The following is a 22,500-nucleotide window of genomic DNA, read 5'->3' as shown; positions in this document are numbered from 1 at the left end:
AATATATTAATACTTTAGTGTACAAGGTTTATAAGACCAAGGAGAAAAATAAAAAGCTCAAAATGAAAACAAAATTTAAAGACAAAGATTATGAATTCTAAAACAAAATATAATAATGTAATCAAGGTGCCTAAGATAAGCAGTAATTTCTAAATCTTCTATAAATTTGATTATGCTTTTAATTCTTCTTTCCAAGTTCTCGTATTTTCTTTTCTTACGTAAGGGTTCTCCTAAGATTATTCAAAAATACTTTGTCGTTTGTAGGGTCTCTCGCCTTCTCAAAACCTCTATTAAGAGCCAAACTGTCAGGTGACTATACGGTAGACTGCCTTGAAAAGCAGTGTGACCCCAAACCCTGCATGGAAATATTTGTTTGTTTGTTACTAAAAACTGAAGAATGGGTTTGAACTTTTCAGAGTAAGAAAACAAATTGTTTAAAACACATTATTCAAGCAGTAAACTATTTGAAAACGGGGAAAGTGAGCCAGCCATCATTAATAAATTAAGAGTCTGTATAGAATATAGCTCGCCTTCTTGAAGCTCCATTTATGAATTTCATAATTCTTTGAAAAACCGGCAAATTAAGCGACCAACCATTCGCGGTAATCGCTGAAAATTAACCTTCGCTAAAAAATACCATTCGCTCTTTCTGTTTCCTTCCAAACACTGTCGCTTCAAATGACTACGTTCAAAGTGCCTTCGCTGATGATGAACTTCGCTCAAAAGGAATGGAACCAGAAAAGTACATTGGTATCCTAGAGTACGAAATTAACCAGACATATGATAGGGGAAAATCATGCCATTGGAAATCTGTTGTAAAAACAGCATCAATTAAATTCAAATGAAGAATAGTCGTTAAAGGATAAAATTTGTTATTCAAAACAATGGTACAGTGATAAGGTAGGGATTTATGTTGCATCTACCTAAAAACATTCACCTTAAACACAAAATTAGAAATATATCTTATTAGAAAGAATAAATTGCTTCCCAAAATCCCATTAGAGATGCCCAGAAAGTCTCCTTGCGATTAAACCTAAAACAGTTGCTAATGTTATGAAAACCTTTTATACTCCAAAAGGAATAGAGATTATCTTTGCAAATCTGTTGGGTATTCCTTTACATCTCAAATGTATATTCAATCAATGCTATTTTAGGCAAAGAGTAAATTTTCTTAAAAGCCTATTTAATGGGTAGTCTACATTGGTTTACAAACTGACTATCAATAATTTCATCTTTTTATTACAATAATATCATCTTAAGTAAAACTATTTCAATTAGGTTAGGACGTTATTTTAAAAATAATCTCACTGAAAATAAAAACATTCCTTAATTACTCAGCCATAATTCATAAGTATTCATACTATTAGACTATGAGTCCGTAAAATACAGTTCTTCAACAAGAAACAAAAATAATGAACGTCTTTCTCTCTCTCTCTCTCTCTCTCTCTCTCTCTCTCTCTCTCTCTCTCTCTCTCTCTCTCTCTCTCTCTCTCTACACACACACACACACACACACACACACACACACACACACACATATATATATATATATATATATATATATATATATATATATATATATATATATATATATATATATGTATATATATATATATATATATATATATATATATATATATATATATATATATATATATATATATTTATATATATGCCTCAGACTTATCACCCGTATCCCGTCTGGCCGCAGTCCTATGCCACTCTACACCTATATATTAGGAGGTCAAAACCTCCTTGAAATGCAAACGATGCATGACCTCCTTATACAAGTCAACACCTAGATATCTTGATACGTATCTTTTTTCACAAACAAAGCTTAACAAATCAAACATTAAGCATTATATTGGCTTCTCAATATTCACAATTATATCTTCAGAAAAGACAACACTTGAAAAAAAAATAATGAGGCCACATTATCAAATAGTATAATCTTGCCTTAAGTGTCACCTTAACGATAGACTGCACACTCGTAAATAAAACTAAATAGAAATTCTTCTAGTCTCTTCTAAAGAACTACGCAATGAAAGAAAATATATGATTTTGCCCCAATATTTCTCAGGCAACAATTAAAAAAGATAGATTTTAATCCAATATGTCGGATCAATTCTTCGAGGCCATACATAAAAAAACTATTATCTCTTAGCATATGAAGCTTAGGACACAGTACCGTTTTCTTCTAACATTACGATTTTTTCCTGCTCACTTTTTATCCACTGCTATGATACAAACCAAGAAGTTCTGTACAATGAAGAGTATCGAATGGTCATAAAACCACGTATATCGACATTTTAGCCTGATGGCGCATCAAACAGGATACTAAATCAGAAAACAAAGAACATATCTACGAAGAGATGAGGAGATATGCAACAACTTACCAACAAAGTGTAATGACGTTCCTATTTTTTTCCTCGTCTGAAAGTTGTACAACGGCGTCGTTGATCTGGTTGAGGTCGGCTGTCTTCGTGTGGTAGGCTTCGGAACATCCATTGTACTTGGGGTTCACCTGTCGCATGCAAGGGGCGTGGCGAATGTACTCTGAAAGAATAAGGATGCGGTAAGCACTAAATATTGTTCATGACAGCGTTCATCCAGTCTGTATCCACTATATCACGTAGGGCTAAATAAGTATGTTTAAACAATAGTTCCATAAACTCTTCATAATAGCTCTTTTCCTCAATGAAAAACACCAAGATTAAATACATATGTACTGCTTTCTTGGAAGGGATGCAAAAATCTCAAAAACGAAGCTTTATATGTTCGAAACTGCTTAAGAAATTTCTATTCACAATCAACATTATCTTAATACAAAGATATTGAAAAATCAAAATTGTGAGAATTTTGGCTTTCTATAGGGAGCGCATCTCGCTCGAGACTAGAGTTGATTTTTAGGTTGAGACGAAGTTATTTGAGTACGTTTCAGACAGACCCAACGTACTTCTGTAGACCTAAGCAGTGAATGTTGTACCTGGTAGTTAGCAGACTGTAATGGGTCACAATTGGAGGTGAAACTGATTGGCTGGCTACATTCAATACATAAATTTATAACGTAATTATCTTGAAGGAAACTGAAGGAGTAACAACCCATTTGGTTGTTCGTAGACTTGGGAAAACTAATGTATGCTTTGTTTTCATACGTCTTTTTTAATAAACCCAATAGTTCTTTACAGGATTTACGATAACAAAACATACACTGGATCTTTCAAAACTCTGTGAACCTGAAAATAGTAGTGGTAGCCTATTGGAAACATTCCTGCCCAGTGATCTTTTGGACTGGGGTTCGAGATCCGCTCAAGCTCGATAGTTTTTTTTTTTTTTTTTTTGTAGCGTTTATATAACCTCACCATCCTTGTGAGCTAAGGATGGGGGTTCTGGGGGGAACCCATAGGTCTACCTGGTCTTAGCTTAGGTGGACAGGAGGCTTGGGTACTGGCCATGTGTAAATATGGTCAGTCTCTAGGGCATTTTTCTGCTAGGGCATTGTCACTGTCACTTGCCCCTGTCATTCACGAGTGACCTTTAAACCTTTAAAATGAGTACTTACTTCATGAGTCCCCCTCAAGATAAATGCATTATGAAAGAAATGAAGGAATCGGTTGGACATCCATGAAAATAAGCTTAACTCATGAAAAAGTAAATAATACACACATTGTACACCTCTCATATACGGTGGGTATTACAAAAAAGGTACAACTATGAAAATTATATGATTTTAGTTGATATCTCATTTCATTTTGAAATTAGGCAAAGATTTTCTACGTCCATAAACTTTTATAAACTTGTGATAACAATATTTAAATGGCAGTGGGGATTTATTTATGAGTCTGTTGGCAAGAACCAAGCTAAGTTAACTGAGCGGTATGGAGGGGTCAAGACCTCAGTTGACAGCACTTTCTCCTTAAAAGTCTATAATGTCTCAGGCAATAATACTTTCTCCTTACATGTCTACCACTTCCAGGGATATTGATGGGACATTGGCTTTTGGCCTTTGTTGTCCTTAACCTTTCCAATTCAGTTCCATGGCCTTCATAGAGAGTCTTGAAGCATCGTATTGTCTCTAAATAACATGCAAGAGCTTCCTATCTCCTACTTGATTGACAATACTTTCCTCAACATTTCCTATCTTCGTTGTCGCCTTCTCTTGCTCTTATATTCTCAACAATTAGAGATGAAGCAATAAATATTTTAGAATATGAATGAAGCCTTGAAGCCTTTCCATGGGCATCGGACATATGTCAACATGTATTTAGATGGACATTGAGAGATGCTTTTTGTAGATGGCCATGGTAAGGCTCTCCGAGACTCCAGTATTGGAACAATTTATTACCATGGACGTTGCTCTCCAAGCTTCAATCTTCTTAAATTGCCAGTTTTTGAAGTAATTTATATTCTTGTAGTCATACAAACTGGAGTTCTTTGATTAAGAGAGATTGTTTCAGCGCGAGTGGTTGTTAAAACTCTATAAAAAGCAGTTATTCAGCTGGTGAGGATACACGGGAAGGACCTTTCGGACCAGGACTGAGGAGGGAAGTTGGATTAAAGGAATCATGTATGCATGACTATGAAAATTTACAGATTACTGTACTTTAAAAATTTGTGATTTGTTCCTATGCGGCACACAAACCCTCATCCTATAATTAGAGAAACTCACTGCAGGGTGGGTTGGAAGTCCCCTAGAACCCCAAACTGGAAGGTTAATTTTCCTCCCTGAAGTGACCACTGGTTTATCTGTGGAGAAGCAAAGTGATGACACCAGCATCCCCCCTAATCTGCTTCTCATATGGACAAAAGGCTGATAGGACTCAGGCCGTACACTCACACATGTACATGGTCAAACTGCAGACTCCGTTCTCTTGAAGGGATTATCAGTTGGAAACAAATACCTAGTATGATGATTAATGAGTAGGTATGAGATACACCATCCACCACTCGTTATAAAGAAGAGATACTTTTTTAAACTTAAAAGACTGGAGCTCTGAAGTGTAACTTACCAGTATCTGGTCCGACCAGCACATAACGTTTCGACCAATTGGTCCCCGAGAGGGGGGACAAACGAATGAAGAAGGGCCTGGCATTCTACCATTCATTCCAGGTTTACATCTAAACGTTACAAAAGACAAGGTGCATCATTGTCCTGTTTGGCGGTGGGAGTTGGGTTGATTACACAACTACTTGAGCAGTCACCAAAGATCCAAGCACACAGGTGCAAAGGGACTTGTGGGTACAGTCTGCCTTTTCCATATAAAGGCCTCCAACGCTTTTCCTACTGATAAGTTGTTTCTGAAGGAGGCAAGAGTGAGGCCAATACCCCTGATCTTGTGAGAGCTGGTTACAGCTGGTGCCTCGACTCTCTCGTCAGTCGAGGCATATGCTCTCCGGATCCTTGACACCTCTTTTTTTGGACTTGCCAGTGCTAACGGAAATTCTCTGACACTCAGACCTGAGTGGCAGGTCCTTTTCAGATAGCACAGCAGAGCCATTACGAGACACAATCACCATCCAACACCTCCCGAAAAGTGGGGATGGAGAAGGACTCAATCCTGTTGTGATGCAGGTTCTGAATTTTAGCCACGAAGTCCTGCACATAACTAAAGGAGACCTCCTTCCACTCATACCTGTGTGTTATTACATAAGAAAGACCATGCAACTTACTAACTCTCTTTGCCGACAATAAAGCTAGCAAAAAGATAGTCTTGAGATTAGGAGCTCTGTTTGATAGCCTTTTCAAAGGCTCGAATGGGGTATGTGTAAGATCCTTGAGTTACATCCCACCATATGGCCCTGAGATGCAGGGCTGAGTAAGACTAGTCGAAGCTCTTTACGAGCATTGACTTTTCTCAGGAAACTGAGGACCGAGTGGTAGCCTTTCACAGCCGCGACTGAGAGACGCTTCTCTCTGCGAAGAAAGATGAGTAAATGCGAATTCAGTACTAAAATTGCTCCGATTGGAGAAATACCCTTTCTGTGACACCAATCGCAGAAGATGGTCCACTTAGCCTGGCATATGGCTTCATAGTATTTCTGGAGATAACCAGAAAAATGTGCAATGCCTCGCGAAAAGCCTTTCGCATGGAGTCGATACTGGAGAGCTTCCACTCATGAAGAAATTGAGAAATACAGAATAAAATATTAAGTAAAATTAACTAAGAAAAATAAGTAAGCTAAATATAAAATTAGAATAAGTAAGATAAACAAATCATCAACAGATTTGCTACGCTGCTTTAAAATAAATAAAAAAAATTCTTATTGAAGTATCACCGATTCAACTGTATGATTAAGGAATGAAACATATTCAACACTGAATGGTATAAAACTTCACATAAAAAAGGCAAGACTGTTAGAATATTTGCATACCCAGCACTACATGAAAGATCATATGATATGGTTAAGTCTAAATGCAAATGATAATAACAAGTATGAAAAAGTATGTACAACATGTAAAATGATTTATTGAGTGAGATTAATATCCACATCAGGGAGAAAGGGTATATTATGGATTTCAAGTATTTATCCAACAATTCAAAATGAAAGTCATTTGCTGATGAACTCGTAAGAGAACAATATTCAAAACATGAAAGAATAAAGAAAACAAAATCCTCGGGTAAGTCAGGTATCATAAATTCTTGAAATTATTATTATTATTATTATTATTATTATTATTATTATTATTATTATTATTATTATTATTATTATTATCATTATTATTATTAAAAACCAAGTTGTAGGGAAAGCAACCTGATAATGAGAAAAACGGGGATGCAAAGAATAAAATACTATGGAGAAATGACAAAACGAAAAACTTTAATATAGATAACAAAGTTAAATAAATCTGCCCCAAGTTTGAACTCCGGAAGTTCCACATGCCTGCAATTTTATTAGAAAGATCACTTCACAATCTGAGCACAGCTAGAACATGACATTCAGAACTCTGCGTAGTATTGATCCTTATGAAAGAGAACGCTAGACTGTCAGAATTGGTGGTTAGTAGACTGGGAAAATCTGAACGGAAATAATTATCTGAATTAAGAAAAATCTTATATAACAGCACAATGAGCTAATTGGACGACGTGAATATAGCCTATTATCGAGATCAAGGACATGGAATTTAATAGATCTCAAGTTTTTGTCTTACAATTGAAAATGAGATTATGCTGCTGAAGACCTGGCAGGAAACCATGGAATAGACAGGTCTCTCCAAGTCTTTAAAGTCTTTCTCAAAATACAGACTTTCCGTGCAATTGGAGAAGAGACAGACCAGACATGTTTCTAAAAATTAATTAAAATTTCAAATTACCTGCGCTTTGCCATTGAAAATATCTTGGCAGGGAGGATCCAGCGTCATAGATCGAACACTAATTTTAGATAGATCTCTGTTAGGAAATTCACCTACCGCAAACTACACTCTGGAGATGGGATCAAGTTGAGATAAGTTGTAAAGGTAAAGTTGTCTAGTTGCAGTTACAGTTTCATCAGAAATTAAATTCAGAATAGATGCTCTATGTGCGCTGATTGCCATGAGACCTTTTGTATAATAGGAGAGTAAAACTGAATTATATGATACCATGTGGCCTCTGATGGAAAAGACTACTTATTGAAGACCGATGTTCTTGGTTTGATGGGGAGACTTTAGAGAAAAGGATGGAAAAAGACGAAAAGAAAAAAAAGTGGAATTGGTTAAAAATATAAAGTACACGGGTAGAATAGACAACCGTAATGTGCCAATATAATTACCTATTAAGGAGGGGTAAAAACGAATACTTTAAAAGAAAGACCCGGGAAGCTGCAAAAACATAAAAAAGTTATATCTTCTCCAAAAGGTATAATGGAAAATGTAAATGAAAAAAGCTACCAGAGAGGCACTGTGACCAAAAACTGGCTAATAAATTTCCAGAATTCTTTAAAAACAAAAAAGAAAATATTACTAGATCATTTATTTAACATCAGATTAATGCTAAACCAGATATACATATAAAACTATCGAGATTCAATAACATTACATAATACGAAGTTACCAGGATCATGAAGAGAGCAAAGAAAACAAACTGTGCGATTGATCTAGTGCCAATATCTGAAGTATCTGTAGAAAGAAACTGTTCTTGTCTAGCTGATATAATTACAAGAATAGAAAATACAAGCATCGATAAGTTAAAGTTTCTCAAATATGAGAAAATGACTATAGTTACACCAGTTCTGAAAAGCGCTCTAGATTATCAGGAATTAAGCTCGTACAGACCTATTTCGAATTCATCCTTTATTTCAAAAGTGCTAGAATACGTAATTCTTGAACAACTAATTAGTCATTTAGAAGAATTTGAAGCTTTGCCAGACATGCAGTCTGCCTACGGAAAATTTTACTCTACGGAGACAGCTATCTGTTCTGTTGTAAATGATATGCTGGAAATGAAGGATGAAAACAAATGTGGTATTTAAATATTGCTCGATAATAGTGTTGCTTTTGATACAGTTGCGCATGAACTGCTACTAAATGATCTACAGTCCACTGGTATTGAAGATCAAGCTTTTGAATACCTAAAAGACTTTGCCTACTTGGCTGAGAGAAACTACTGTGTGCTAATTTCAAACTATTTGCAGAAGATACCAAATTTTACTCCTCCATAAATGATATAAAGGATACCTTTGAAACTTTAAAACAATTTCTTACCAGTTTTTGGGAATGAATGACAGTTAAATAACTAAAACTAAATGAAAATAATACTGATATCGAAAGAAAATCAGCCTGAGAAACTTGGGAGATATCTCTAACCTAACCTAACCTAACCTAACCTAACCTAACCATATCCAATTAATGAGGAATACGTTGTTTAATTGTATACGACGAATATATATTTTAGGTCCTGTAGGGCACAGGGTTTCCATGTGTGGCTTAAAGTAAAGAAAAATAAGAGTGCAGATTTAATGAAAAGTATATAAATTATGTACTATACGTGTAACTTCATGAAATGTATCCTTGATAGATAAAACTCTGACCACTGCTAACAATGATAGTCAAAATGAAGCTGGTGTGCTTTTGGAATAAATATTTCAATGGTATTTTTTCTAAGAAGAATATAGCTCATACTAATGAATAATTAAAACAATGATATGCAGACAAAATGAAAGTATCTCACTCTGAACCAAGAATTAGAAAATATATATTTTTCTTTACATCTCACAAAAAATTTCAAAATAATATTCTGAAGAAAAAAATATTTTGTGAAAGTCCTGCACCACAAGAGTAAAATATCATTAATTGAAAATATATGAAAGAAGAAATTTATGGATATGAAAATGTAAGGTCTTTATGAGGGAGTCGGATAAGATTGCGGTCTAGATCTAGTCTTAAGAAAAGACCTACAGAAACGACCTACCGTTCTTGTCGAGGGCTCTCTCGAGAGCCAGTGGCAGGAAATTTATTCGAGTAGAATAAATAATCAATTAGAATAAACCGATATATTGATAAGACGTGAAAAGAATGGAAACAGACAAATAGCAATAATAAAATCACATACGAAAAATAGCAATTAGTTTCCATAAATTATCCATGAAAGGTATGTAAATTCTTTATAATCTAATCGATGATAGCAGCAGTGTAATTATTCAAGTGAATAATCGTTTATTAATATTTAAATTACAAGACAGATCCATCTTTCGAAAGGCCGATAATATTCCCACCAAAATGGAAATCATTTATGCTTGAGGGAAAGAAAGAAATTAGCAGCAGAGAGGAGATTTTGAAGACTAGTAAAATCTATGTAAATCGAACATTGAAAAAGAAAAGTGACTGAAAGCAGATCTAAAAATAATTGACGTTTGATAAATAAGGTTGAACTAGATGAGAGAAAAGTGAGATTTGATAAAAGAAAGGGAGACAAAGGCGGAACTAATAGGGTCGCTCATATCGAATTACAAGCTTCGGTAGAGGAGACTGAATGCTAATTGTGACATCACACAGATTATTTGTATTTGAAATTTGATACGATTAAAAACCATTGTGAGTCCATCGATTATACTCTTGAACTGGCAATTATATCATAAAACGTATAATATTCTTTTTTTTTTTTTTTTTTGTTTCGGAGCCCTTATATTGCTGATTTACACAATGCAGTAATTAGCTAGCAAAGAACTATTCAGACGCCTTTGCAACAGAAGCAAAGTATTCTTCTCCATTCTTTTCCAACTTGCTATTTTTTTGAATACCAACCGCCAAATGAATGGGAGATTGTCTCTAGTGTACAGATAAACATAAATCGACCTTTCCAAGAATTGTTAAAAAGCACATCATTTCGCAAACGTGTTTCCTTAAACACTTCAAAACTAGAAAAGTAATGTTGCAACCAATTTTATTCCGGTGAAATACTTATGAAGTTGCATTTGAAAATACAGTTCAACCCGTTTACGGCTTTGAAAATTTAAAATTATAAATTTTTTTTTGTTAGATGCAACATCTAAGGAATATTCCGTACAAACGTCCTATACTTATGCGGGAAATTAAAATCTTGGTTAAATCTGTATCACAATTCGAGGAAATTTTCTCAAGAGATATATCTGTGTAAGATTTCAAATACCATTTTATTTTCCTCTCAGTTTTAGTTAGATAGTTAAGAGGTGGGAATTCTCTGTTTTAAAACAAAATTACACATCAATATTCTATACTGTACAGTATTTTATGTATCATAAAGCTATAAATGTAAATGTATTTACGTATGAGTGTCGCTGTATTGTTGTAGGAGCGACTTTCTCTCTTTCTCTCTCTCTCTCATAAAAATGGAGCCCTATACATACTCTACTTCACAACCGTAATATCAATTGACATTTATTTAGCTCGATAGTCTGTTGTTATTGCTCATGATGTGTGCCGAATCCCACACAAATTTATATCTGTAATAACGCGAACGTTTCTGGCATTATACCGAACGCTTATGAAACGCATCATTCACTCCACCGGGCTAAAAACTAAATTGGGCATTGCTTTTACCGCCCCCCCCCTTTCCTTCCCCCCCCCCTCTCTCTCTCTCTCTCTCTCTCTCTCTCTCTCTCTCTCTCTCTCTCTCTCTCTCTCTCTCTCTCTCCGCGGATGGGATAATTATTTATGACACGAAAAAAAGCCATATTGAATAATCTGTATACAAACACCCAGTTTTCTGTATACATGTGTATCCATTCATATTTCAATCGGATTTCTTTCAGATGTGGTACGAGTTTTTAGATATGAAAAACAATTACCTTTAATATGTAAAGCTCATCAGACTTATTCATGAAGCCCATCACAGAAGGCTGCATCATTGCTGAATTAACTGGTACATATTAGCTTTCCGATTTACATTTGATCAAAAAAGATCATTCTCAAATAACGATAAAGCTCACTTCATCCGCTTATGAACTATTCAACTCTCATTTGTACAATAACCAAAGCCCAATTCAAGACTAGAGAGTCCCATTTAGGAAATTACAAAAAGGTCCTATTGAAGTAATGAAATGAGTCTCACCAAGACAATTAAAAGTTTCCTTCAGCCAATTATTTCTTTATGACCACTCAAAATATCCGTTTCATTTTAGTAGAGTTCTTTGTAGCTTACCGAAAAGCCTGAAAAGCTACAGTTCAGTAAAAAAAGAAAAAAAAAATACATCTTCAGGTTGTTTTATTTTAGGTTTATCCCTCCTGTTTATTTACACTACTTTCCTCGACACAGAATTATCAAAAGTACACTCGTTATGTCAATCATAAAGTCCAAATTGATATACTTTAAATCATTTGAAAATCCATTGTCTCTCTTGCAGTCCAAATGATCTATTACAATCACCCCACCAACACATCCAGTAAATGTTCAACCTAAGAATCAGAAGAGTAAATCATTCCACTTTTAAGAGTCAAAGTTTACAAACCTTTCAAGAAAAGTAAGTCGAGAAATTTCTAATTAACGGAGTAAAATTTTTTCTAGCATAGCCTGTTTTCTTCATCTCCCTCACAATCATAGTCTGTCATATTTGGTGGGAGCGAAAATTTAGGAATAAAACATTTTAGTGAAGTTCATAGAATGTGAAAGAAAGAATAGTCCTACGGTGTTTGATCGCATTTTATGAGTTTGTGTCTAAGTTTTCGCGTTTAAGATCTTTTTTTCTACATTTTGCCGCGGGATTAGTCCTAATCATTGAGAAATTCCGTCAGTCTATCTCGACCTAAATTTCACTAATCAAAGCAAAGCTTACCATTGGATTTTGGAATTCCATAGATGGATTGATTAGTGACAAAGTTCTTATTTATAATGAGAGCTTTAATGTAGGCTACAATACTCAGTCGGTACGGAATCGTATCTAATCAACGCTCTATAAAGCCAAAACACAATTAAGCTGAATTGAACCGAATCAAACATCAGTTACTTTGTAAAAACTGAAGAATCAGGCAACAAATAATTTACATACAAAGTTACAGAAGTTTAGTTTGTTATGTATGTTTTTGGTTCATAACCTTCATACTCTAGAAACCACCTCGGGGTTAAAGTACAATTGAATGAACTAATTTCTCACATTGTAGTAAATCCGTATATCAAAATCTCTTGACTTGTAGATGAATTTTAAGGTAATTAGGCAAGTGCTCATTTTACTGACACATTCTAATTAGAGTTCCTCCGTCTGGAGTCTCGACCTTGTAGGCTGAATGTGGCATTTCTTAGTCTTCTTAGTGAATGCTAGTTTTTAAATTAAATGATTCCCCCCCCCCCTTTTTTTGTATATGCATATTTTAGATTTGAGTTCGGATACCACGTTATTCCAAATCAAGAAAATAATTATATATATATATATATATATATATATATATGTATGTATGTATGTATATATATATATATATATATATATATATATATATATATATATATATATATATATATATATATATATATTATGAATTTAACATCACTAGTTCAATAAGGTTCCTTAATCTTTAAAGTAAACATTTTCACTGTATTTTCAAAATGATGAACACGTTGTTCAATCTCGAAGCAACTAATTGAAGCTGAAGAGGAATATCGAGAGGAAATGAATTTTAGATCTTGTGAGCCGTACAACCCTATAGAAGGGCTACGAAATGGTGTCAGAAAAGTATAATGCAAACCATGGCAATAAAGAGAAATTATCGTTTACTGAAACACGCTATTCGACAATTACCAGATTTGACAGAAACTGGTTTGTGAAAAGTTGTTTGTATGATCAGAAAAAATGTGAAAGTGACAGTTCAAGTGATCATTATCTGGGGTGTCGTAAGCAATAACGCCAAAATTTATGGACATGGGGACAAGGCAAATCTATAGCACAAAATAGTAATGAAAAAGGAGTCTCAATATACATTGCTGCCTACAAAGACATGAAATTTAGGGGCAGTACCATTACACAAATGAGTATGACTTTACAAATGAATTCTATGGATGATGAAAGATTATGAATTCATCATTAATGACAAAAATGCGTGAACAATAACCCAGATTGATTTCATGTGTAATCTCATTGCATAATTCTATGCTTGCTGGCTGAACCAATTCTGTATATACTGTTACAAAAATAACAGAACACTCCTAGTTATCCATCATCAGAAGATCAAACTTGAATACGTTCTTATCTCTCTTTCTTCTTATTGACTGTTAAAGATACATTTTTCCGCTATAAATCTTCATCTAATTGGAACCCTCATTACCGGCATAAAGTGCAAATCGCTGTATTATTTTCCTTTTACTGGGAATAAATCGTTCGTGGTCATGGTAACGGCAAACAAACGGGGAACAAACAAAGCAATGCTGCTTCCTCGTGTTATACCAGGAGGTTATCTAAATAGATTACACCTTTGTTATCATTTACAGCATGTAAAACATCTGTAACGTCTTGCCTTCTGTATTACTAAAAAATTCTAATCCATCAGTGTGTAGGAAACAAGACTGAATTGTGATAAAAAGAGTCAATGTTATTCCCGAAGGTCTGAATGAGTGAACATTTTCAAGGTAATACACCGTTAGTTGTTTGCGACATTTTGGATTTTTTAAGATATGGAATATTAAAAGAACCTTATTGTCATTACTAATACAAGTTCACTGTTTTATTTCATAGGTTTCTGTGACGTATCTATTAACACTCGAGCGATTTTAAGATCGACAGGTCTTTACCTAGTTTGAAAAAAAAAAAGAGTGGGGGAAAATGAAACAAGATTACTTTCAGCTTAAACCAGTCCCAGTTACTGTTTATGTGAGTGTGAGTGCGTGTTTGTGTGTGTGTGTGGAGAGAGAGAGAGAGAGAGAGAGAGAGAGAGAGAGAGAGAGAGAGAGAGAGAGAGAGATTCCAAAATTTTGAAAAAGTACGTTGGTTCCATTCACGTAACTCCTCGTATCTAAAGGAGAAAAGTCATCTACTCCACCAATTCTTAATAAAATAACCAATCTTAACAACAACTTAACCTGTTCAAGAATAGAAAATTGTCTTCTTACTCATATATTTACAAAATTGATAGATAGCAGAAACTTTGAAAGAAGACTCATGTCAACATCCTCAATAAGAAAACAAAAAAATTAAACTTATGACATCCCACAGCTTTAATTACATGATTAGGAAGATCATTCCCCAACTTGATCAAGAAAGATATAACACTTCTAAAATAACGCATGACACTGAACCTCGCATAAGTAAAGTTTAGAATGAACATCGTGGTGGATAGCTAAGTCTGGGAAGATCTGAGAGCAAAGGATGATCAGAATTATGGAAAAGTCGTATACAGCATGGACAATGAGTTAGTTGAACGACGATGTCTTACCTCTGCTCTTGATAGTAATAAGAAAAACAGAAGTAAGAAATTTCCCCGTCAAAACTCACACCCCCCCCTTTTTTTTCCCAAGAATCTGCTTTTCATGAGGAAACAGTTATTTAAAGACCGATAGGTCTCTAAAAATCTTAATGATATTTTCTTCAAACAAATTAATTTTTCTGGAACGATATTACATCTTACAAATTCTTTAAAGGAAAATTGTAACTAAAAAAGAATTTAATGTGAAAACTCTCCTTTGAATCTGTATCAGTTAGGCAGCTTCATAGAAAGCGCCAGAACAAATCTGTAGAAACATCCGGGAATAACGTTCTTGCTTAAGATTGCTACTTCTCTACACTCGCTGATGTGTTCCAAACAAATTTGACAATTTCTATATGAAATAAGCAGGTTTTGATTAAGTGGCGTCACAAGACAAATTATATAAGGGACCATAGTGATAAACGAGGTATTTTAATCTAACCTTACCTTAGGCTAAATGTGGGAATACAGGTATGTATCCTTCCCTAACTTAAACTATCACACTTCATAACTTTGAAAACTTCATGTCTCACCCATTTAAAGTTTGAGAATAGGTTAACGGCATTTGCACCGCCAAAGCCTCTAATTATTCGCTTTACCGAATGAAACTGACCTTTCCGAGTGTTAGGTATCCTCAGGGAAATTTCGGAGAGAACCAGCTACCACATGGTTTGATTGGCTTATCGACCCTATACCCAGCTCTGACAAATCGATTTACATAATAGGTTTTGGCATATTAACCTAACCTTAATCAGAATCCCAAGTTCCAGATGATTCATCCGGATCAGCTCATTCAGATTCATAATTCTGTGGTCTCACAGGGTGCTGGATGTACATCTAAAGGGGTAAAGATGATTGGCCATGATAAGAAATTGATGGAAACAACATATATTCCGTCTAGTTGTTGATGAAAATTAACTGAGACAAATATTAGCATGAATTCTCCATTTGGTTACCAGAGCAGCATAAACACTTTTTTATCCCGCACTCAAGACATCCGATATATTGGCCATGGGGGTCAAGTTTTGAGAAGTCCACAAAGTTATCAGTGTTATTGTACGATTTTGTACTCAAGAGTGGTTAAGGAATAGTAAATGACTTATAACTTCACCTGGTTTGATGTGCTCCTGAATAAAAGGCACTAGGGTAGTAGCATCACAAACTATGAGATAACTGCTCCACAAGAAGAGCAATGAAGTTAGCCCCAGAGCCCTTTCCATACCACAGGACCCGTATTTATCAATCAGAGGCCTACCCCTACTCAACATCCTCAACAATGCCCAATCCACAATAGGTTGTTGAGTGTGTCATTTTCGTCCCATCACTTAGGGTAGTCACAAATTCACATGGTATGACATTTGTTAGGATCAAACTGTTAGCCTTTCAAGTAAGTAGTCAATAGTTGATTGACTTCAGTCCATAAACTAGGTCTGTAAATTAGTCAAAACTACTGTAGTGGGAGAAAATTAAGTCAAATATGGCCGTTTTTTCTTAGATATCAGTGTACGAATGACCATACATAGCTTCAATCATAAACAAATTGAGAACAAATATGGTTTCATAGAACCATCGATTAGCCAAAAGCACTAATATCTACAGTGAAAGATGACAAACGTCCAAGAAAGTTCCTTTGTTATCACCAACACTATATTTATATATATATTGATTACAAACTTACAATATCTAATTTTTGTCTTCATGCAAAGCTGAAGGCAAGTTACCCTTATGCCAGCAGAGTGAAAGAATAATAACATGAAATTCTTACAAATAAAAGTAACCACACGTTCTTTCTATATGTAAAATTCCCACATATAAACTGCAGCAGCAATGAAGAGGAAATGAGGCTGATTTCGTTAGAAACCAGCTTTATGGAATCATCATCTAGCCAAAAGCAATAATTTCTAATGTGAAAATAAGAAACGTTGAAGAAAGTATCTATATAATCACTAACACTATAATTACATATCGATTACAATACCATAAGTGATTATTGTCTTCATGGAAAGCTGAAGGAGAACATCAGACAAGCCAGTAGAGTGAGAGTATGATAAGAAAATGTTCACGAATAAAAGGGTAAAATATCAAATAAAAATACTCAATACAATTGAGTTAGATAACACCTAGATGGAGTTTTCCAAAAAAAAAAAGAAAAAAAAAAGGCCTGTTGAACTTCTTTTAATCTTGTCACATCTATTGGTTTTCACAAGAGAAAATATACAGAGAAAAAAAAACTAGGTAAAATACAGAAATAATGAACCTGTTCAAGCTGATGCTGTTTGTGGATTATTGGGTGGGGCTGTATAAATACCCACACCTTAAATCTGGTCATTTGCTTCTTATCAATAAAAGTTACTATATGACTCAGCAATAGCCCAGAAGTACTTAAAAGAGTTCGTTTCACACTTTTAAAGTGCAGCAGTCATAATGGGGAAATGAGGGTGAATTGCAAGATATAAAGTAGCTCCGATTTTTAATAACGATCTGGAGCAGATTGTTAAGCCGTGGTGTCAGAGGGGGTCGCATTTGAGCACTAGAAAAAATAAGCTTGATTGGAACACTTGAAAAAACAGATAGTCATGTCACAAGGAAATCAGGTATTGGTTGTAAGGGTATCGTAAGTCTTACACAATCGTAATTTCATGGACAAAATTACTGACACAATAGCTCCCTAGCCTTCATAAAGTTATAATTAGGAATTTGATCGTCATGAGAACAATTCCAGCTTGACCACCTTCCATATGCCTTAGTTCAAGATATAACATTTTCCATAGCATTTAGTATTTGTGCCTCTCGATCATATGCAAGGCACTAGTTTCACAGAACATTCGGCCACATATCATACTGAAGCACCTGGAATGAAAGACTTTCCTTCCTCTCAATGGGTAACTGTACAATCTTTCAGATTCTGCAAAGCTATTGTAGTGTCACGATTGTTTACCTTAATTTTTCTTTTCATACTGTTCCTCCGCTCCTGCTTATTAACGTTTGGTATTTAGTGACTTATTATTTTTTCATAACTTTGTTTTATCGTATATGCAAAGTTTGATCTGTTACAGATCTACAATACTGTATAACACTTTTTCTCCCAAAATAGACATACACACTGCCAATGATAATAATAATAATAATAATAATAATAATAATAATAATAATAAATGAGCACCTCAAATTAGGGTTGAACATACGATTCTCAAATAAGAAGTACGGACCAAAAGAGGCCATAACAATTGTTGGTACGCAGACAGTTGCACAGTACCTGAGTAAATTTTAGTTATACCGGCAGGTTGTACATCTTGATACCAGCGAGATTTACCCAGTGAACCGTGTTAATATTTCATTCTCATTACCCTTCTGCATGAATATAATGGATGGAAAACATAATAATGGAGGCAACTGAAGTAAATTCCTACCTTACATTATTGCCAGAATCTAAGGGCGCCAACAGCAATACCACCAGCCATAAAATTTGGAAGTTAAGGTCTTGCACTGCAAGACATTGCTACCAGCCAGTTTTATCCAAACTCTCTGACCCACCAATGACTCAGCTAATGGCATTTAATTCCAAATAACCTTTCAGAGTGAAATAAAAATACTATTTACCTCGTATCAGGATCAAACCAAGGACTCTCGAGTAAGAGGTAAGGGTGTTACCCATAGAGCCAACAGAGGGCCGAGAGGAAGGAATCTACGTACTAGCATAATACCAGAGAAGTTTACTGGGCAGGTTACGCATCTTTCTAAAAGAGAGTTTTACCCACCTTCCCAACAAACCAGTGGCACAAATAATAGTATTCAGTCGAGTTACCCTTAGTAAAATGTGTGTCAGTTTCCACCATCATCATAAAAAAAAAAAAAACAACACAACAATTACAGTACTGCAATTATAATAATAGTTTACACAGGACATTCTGTAGTCATCCGTTTAGCAATAAAGAATATGTGGCTGCTCTCTCATTTCATTCTAAAAACAAAAACAAAATACAAGAGAAACTAATAACTTTCTTTATGAAAAATAGATAACTCACCCAGCTGGTACTTTCCCTTGGTGTTACAGAGATCTTTGATTACCCTGATGGTGCCTGCGTATAGCTTGTTAAAGTATTCTCTGTGTTTAAGGGACAAACACCGCCTTGTATAGCTGTCGATACACTGAAGCCCATTCAGAAGGACCCTGTTAAGAAAAAATTAAGGAAAATGAAAGGTTAAATTGAAATTCGGTTTGCATGCACAAGAAATTTCCTGCATAGACTTTTAAAATCAGGAAAGAGTAGAGAAATAGGTAACTTGTTTCTGATCTATCACGATAACCGAACTGGATCCAGTAGGACTACACATCTGATCCAGTTTCATATTATGCAATCTTTCCAAAATTACATCCAGATTGCAAGCACTGCCTTAACATAATCATGGATAATTGATCTAAAAGTTTCCAGAAATATTATTTAGAAAAGATGTTGGTAACTTTTTTTATTAATACAAAAACACACAAACACCTCTCTCTCTCTCTCTCTCTCTCTCTCTCTCTCTCTCTCTCTCTCTCTCTCTCTCTCTCTCTCTCTCACACACACACTATATATATATATATATATATATATATATATATATATATATATGACATATATATATATATATATATATATATATATATATACATATATATATACATATATATATATATATATATATATATATATATATATATATATATATATATATATATATATATATATATACCGTATATATATGTCCTCGGAATGGTGACACCAGAAGAGTAAGCCTTCAAGTATTTCTAGCATTTCTTTAGAAGTACAGTTGTATGCCCTCTGCCATTTTACTAGTGACCCCAGAAAATTCTGGTAACTCCTTACATCTAAGTATATTGGTTTGTGGAAGGCCATGAGAGATCCACAGGCTAACAAACGTCAACCAAGTGCTGTATCACTGTGCCACGTGACCACAATGGCTGACCGAGAAAGAAATAATGCCAGGAAAATTTGAGAAGATAAAAGTAGTTTTAGTGGAAAATAAATTCAAAAAGAAAAGTTAATGAAAAATGGCTATCAAAATAAAAGATTCAAGGGGACTGGAGAGATGCTGTTAAACATAAATGTATCCCTGGGTCAGTGGAGTGAGTATTTTGAAGGTTTGGGGAGTTCTGAAAAAAAAAGAAAAAAAGAAAGAGCTACGTCATGAAAGAATTATAAAGGTTTTTACAAAAATTAGAACGATTGTGAAAGTTCTTTTTGATCATCTGGGAGAGGTAAATAATGCAGTGAAGAAAGGAAAGACAGGATCTGATGGGATTAATCGTAAAGTGCTGCATTATGGTTCGTTTTAGATTGACCTCAGTCTTAAAATAAGGGGGCCACAGGCTCTTGCGTTGGCAGTCCATAATGCATTATAGGGGTTTACCAGTGAGATTGAGTGAGTGGCTGGCTGGACATGGTTTATCAGGAATTTGTGGATGAAAACATTCTCCGGAGGAATGGATGAGAGGATTTATTTTTTTTTATTGCATAAAGTCACAGATGATAAAAGTAGATATAATGAACAGAGTAATAATAATTATATGGTAATACTCTTACTTAGTATTCCAAGGAATGTGGGTGGTAGGATTTGGCTAAGGAAGAGAGCCACTTGGCAGAGGGACTGATATTGATAGAAGGAGCATTTCCGGTTTACACAAGGAGCAAGTGTTTGTTACGAAATAGTGATGTGTAAAAATGAGAGTACATCTGACCAAGAGTAAGATAATGAGTTTAATTGAAATTAAGAAAATGTAATAATGAAGGATAGGAAGACAAACGTGGATGATTCAAACAAGTATCTGGTAATCAGCATAATGAATGATGGTAAGATGAAAGTAGATATGGGTCACGGAATTGGTATGACAAGAAAGGTTGAAAGATGGGCGGGAAGATATGAGGATACTGTAGAACCAACGATTATATGCAAGCAAAGTATGGATGATGAATGCAAATGAACGTAAAATACTTGAAGCTGTTGAGAAGAACTGTAACCATGGTATATGTGACGTGAATAAATGATACAGTAAGAAACGTGGAAACAAACAAGACTTGCATAAAGGTTAACATGGAATGAAAAAAAACATTGGAGTATTTTGAAGTTGTTCACTTATGTGAAATAATTGGACGACATTAGGTTATCAAAATGGATGTATAATTCAGAGGTGAAAGGGAGCAGGAGCGAAAGTTATAAAAAGATTTCGGGTAGGTGGTGTGAAAGACTTATGGGAGAGGAAGGAAATTAGTATCCAGGAAGCATAAGAATTTGTGAAAGGCAGAAGTGAGTGGTGCAGTGGGTCTAAAGCAGGTTTGATACTCTGTTAATGAATTATTTATTGTACAAGTTTTACAACACCGTGGGTTAATTCATGATTCAGCAGTTGTTTCCCTCTGGAAGACTTTCCTCAATTACTGGAAATTTTCTTTATATATATATATATATATATATATATATATATATATATATATATATATATATATATATATATATATATATATATATATATGTGTGTGTGTGTGTATGTGTGTGTGTGTGTGTGTGCGAGTGTGCGTTTAGTAATGACGACAACAACATCTGATGAACATATATTGTGACTACGAAGGTAGTTGGTACTTTCATCTTATTAGTGACACACACACACACACACACACACACTGCCATTTTCGCTAAACCTTATGCATCAGAAACTTGGAGCCTTAGGACATGAGCTAGTTACAACTCAATGAGCTATGGAAAGAATAATGATGGGAGTAACACTAAGAGACAAAAAAGAGCAACATGAATATTAGAGCAAACTAAAGTAGAGGATATTCGAAGAACAAGTAAGGAAGAGAAATGGATATGGGCAGGGCATATAAGGGGAATGACAGAATGGGTCCCTACACATTACAAAAGAAGCAGGGGAAAGAAGAGAAGACTATGGAATGACGATCTAAGAAAATTTGCAGGTATAAACTGACATAGAAAGACCATAAACAGACGCAAGTGAATGGACATATCTGAGGCCTTTGTCGAACAGTGGAGTAGTTAGGGCTGATGATAAATAAATGTGTATATATATACATACATACATACACACACACACACATATATATATATATATAAATATATATATATATATATATATATATATATATATATATATATATATATACTGTATATCAATTTAGAGGGGTACTTTTAAGGTGGTAGCCCACTAGCTGTCTAAATTTTTTTGGAATAAAGAAGGAAGACGCATGCATGCGAAAGGAATTCTATTTTACTGCGTAGGTCAGCAAAGACAAGATGGGCGTTAACGAAAAGTCCGGATTTCATTCAGGAATCGAAATCAGAGTTAAACAAGTATTCTAACCATTTGACTTGACCAGTCCTTTCGAAAGGCAGAGAGTTGATAATGAATAACATAGCAAAATGTATTTCTCTGTCGAAATCCTAAATTTATTTCAAAAGATATTAAGATATTTGAAGGTGTTCGAAGGAGCAACATTTATAGTCTCATTTTATATTATTTGGTGTTTTCAAAACCGCAAAATTTAGTTACAAGTGGAGGTGGCAATGAAAAAATCATCAAACAATTATTTCATTGAGATTAAATAAAACTAGGGGCTTTAGAGTGTCATTTGTATTAATCCCAA

The 22,500-nt window shown here is 34.6% G+C and overlaps 1 protein-coding gene across 1 annotated transcript in view; it reads right to left on the bottom strand.

Annotated features, from left to right (window-relative positions):
* Positions 1-22,500, bottom strand: part of LOC137655746 (uncharacterized) — a 599,608-nt gene that overhangs the window by 25,277 nt on the left and 551,831 nt on the right. The window contains 2 exon segments of the mRNA XM_068389810.1: positions 2,397-2,556; positions 18,865-19,010. Coding sequence (XP_068245911.1) covers positions 2,397-2,556; positions 18,865-19,010 — 306 coding nt within the window.

Source organism: Palaemon carinicauda, chromosome 16 (assembly GCF_036898095.1).
Source record: "Palaemon carinicauda isolate YSFRI2023 chromosome 16, ASM3689809v2, whole genome shotgun sequence".
In the NCBI taxonomy this organism is placed as follows: domain Eukaryota; kingdom Metazoa; phylum Arthropoda; class Malacostraca; order Decapoda; family Palaemonidae; genus Palaemon; species Palaemon carinicauda.
The sequence above is the reverse complement of the archived record's forward strand: the minus strand, read 5'-3'. Positions and strand labels throughout refer to the sequence as shown.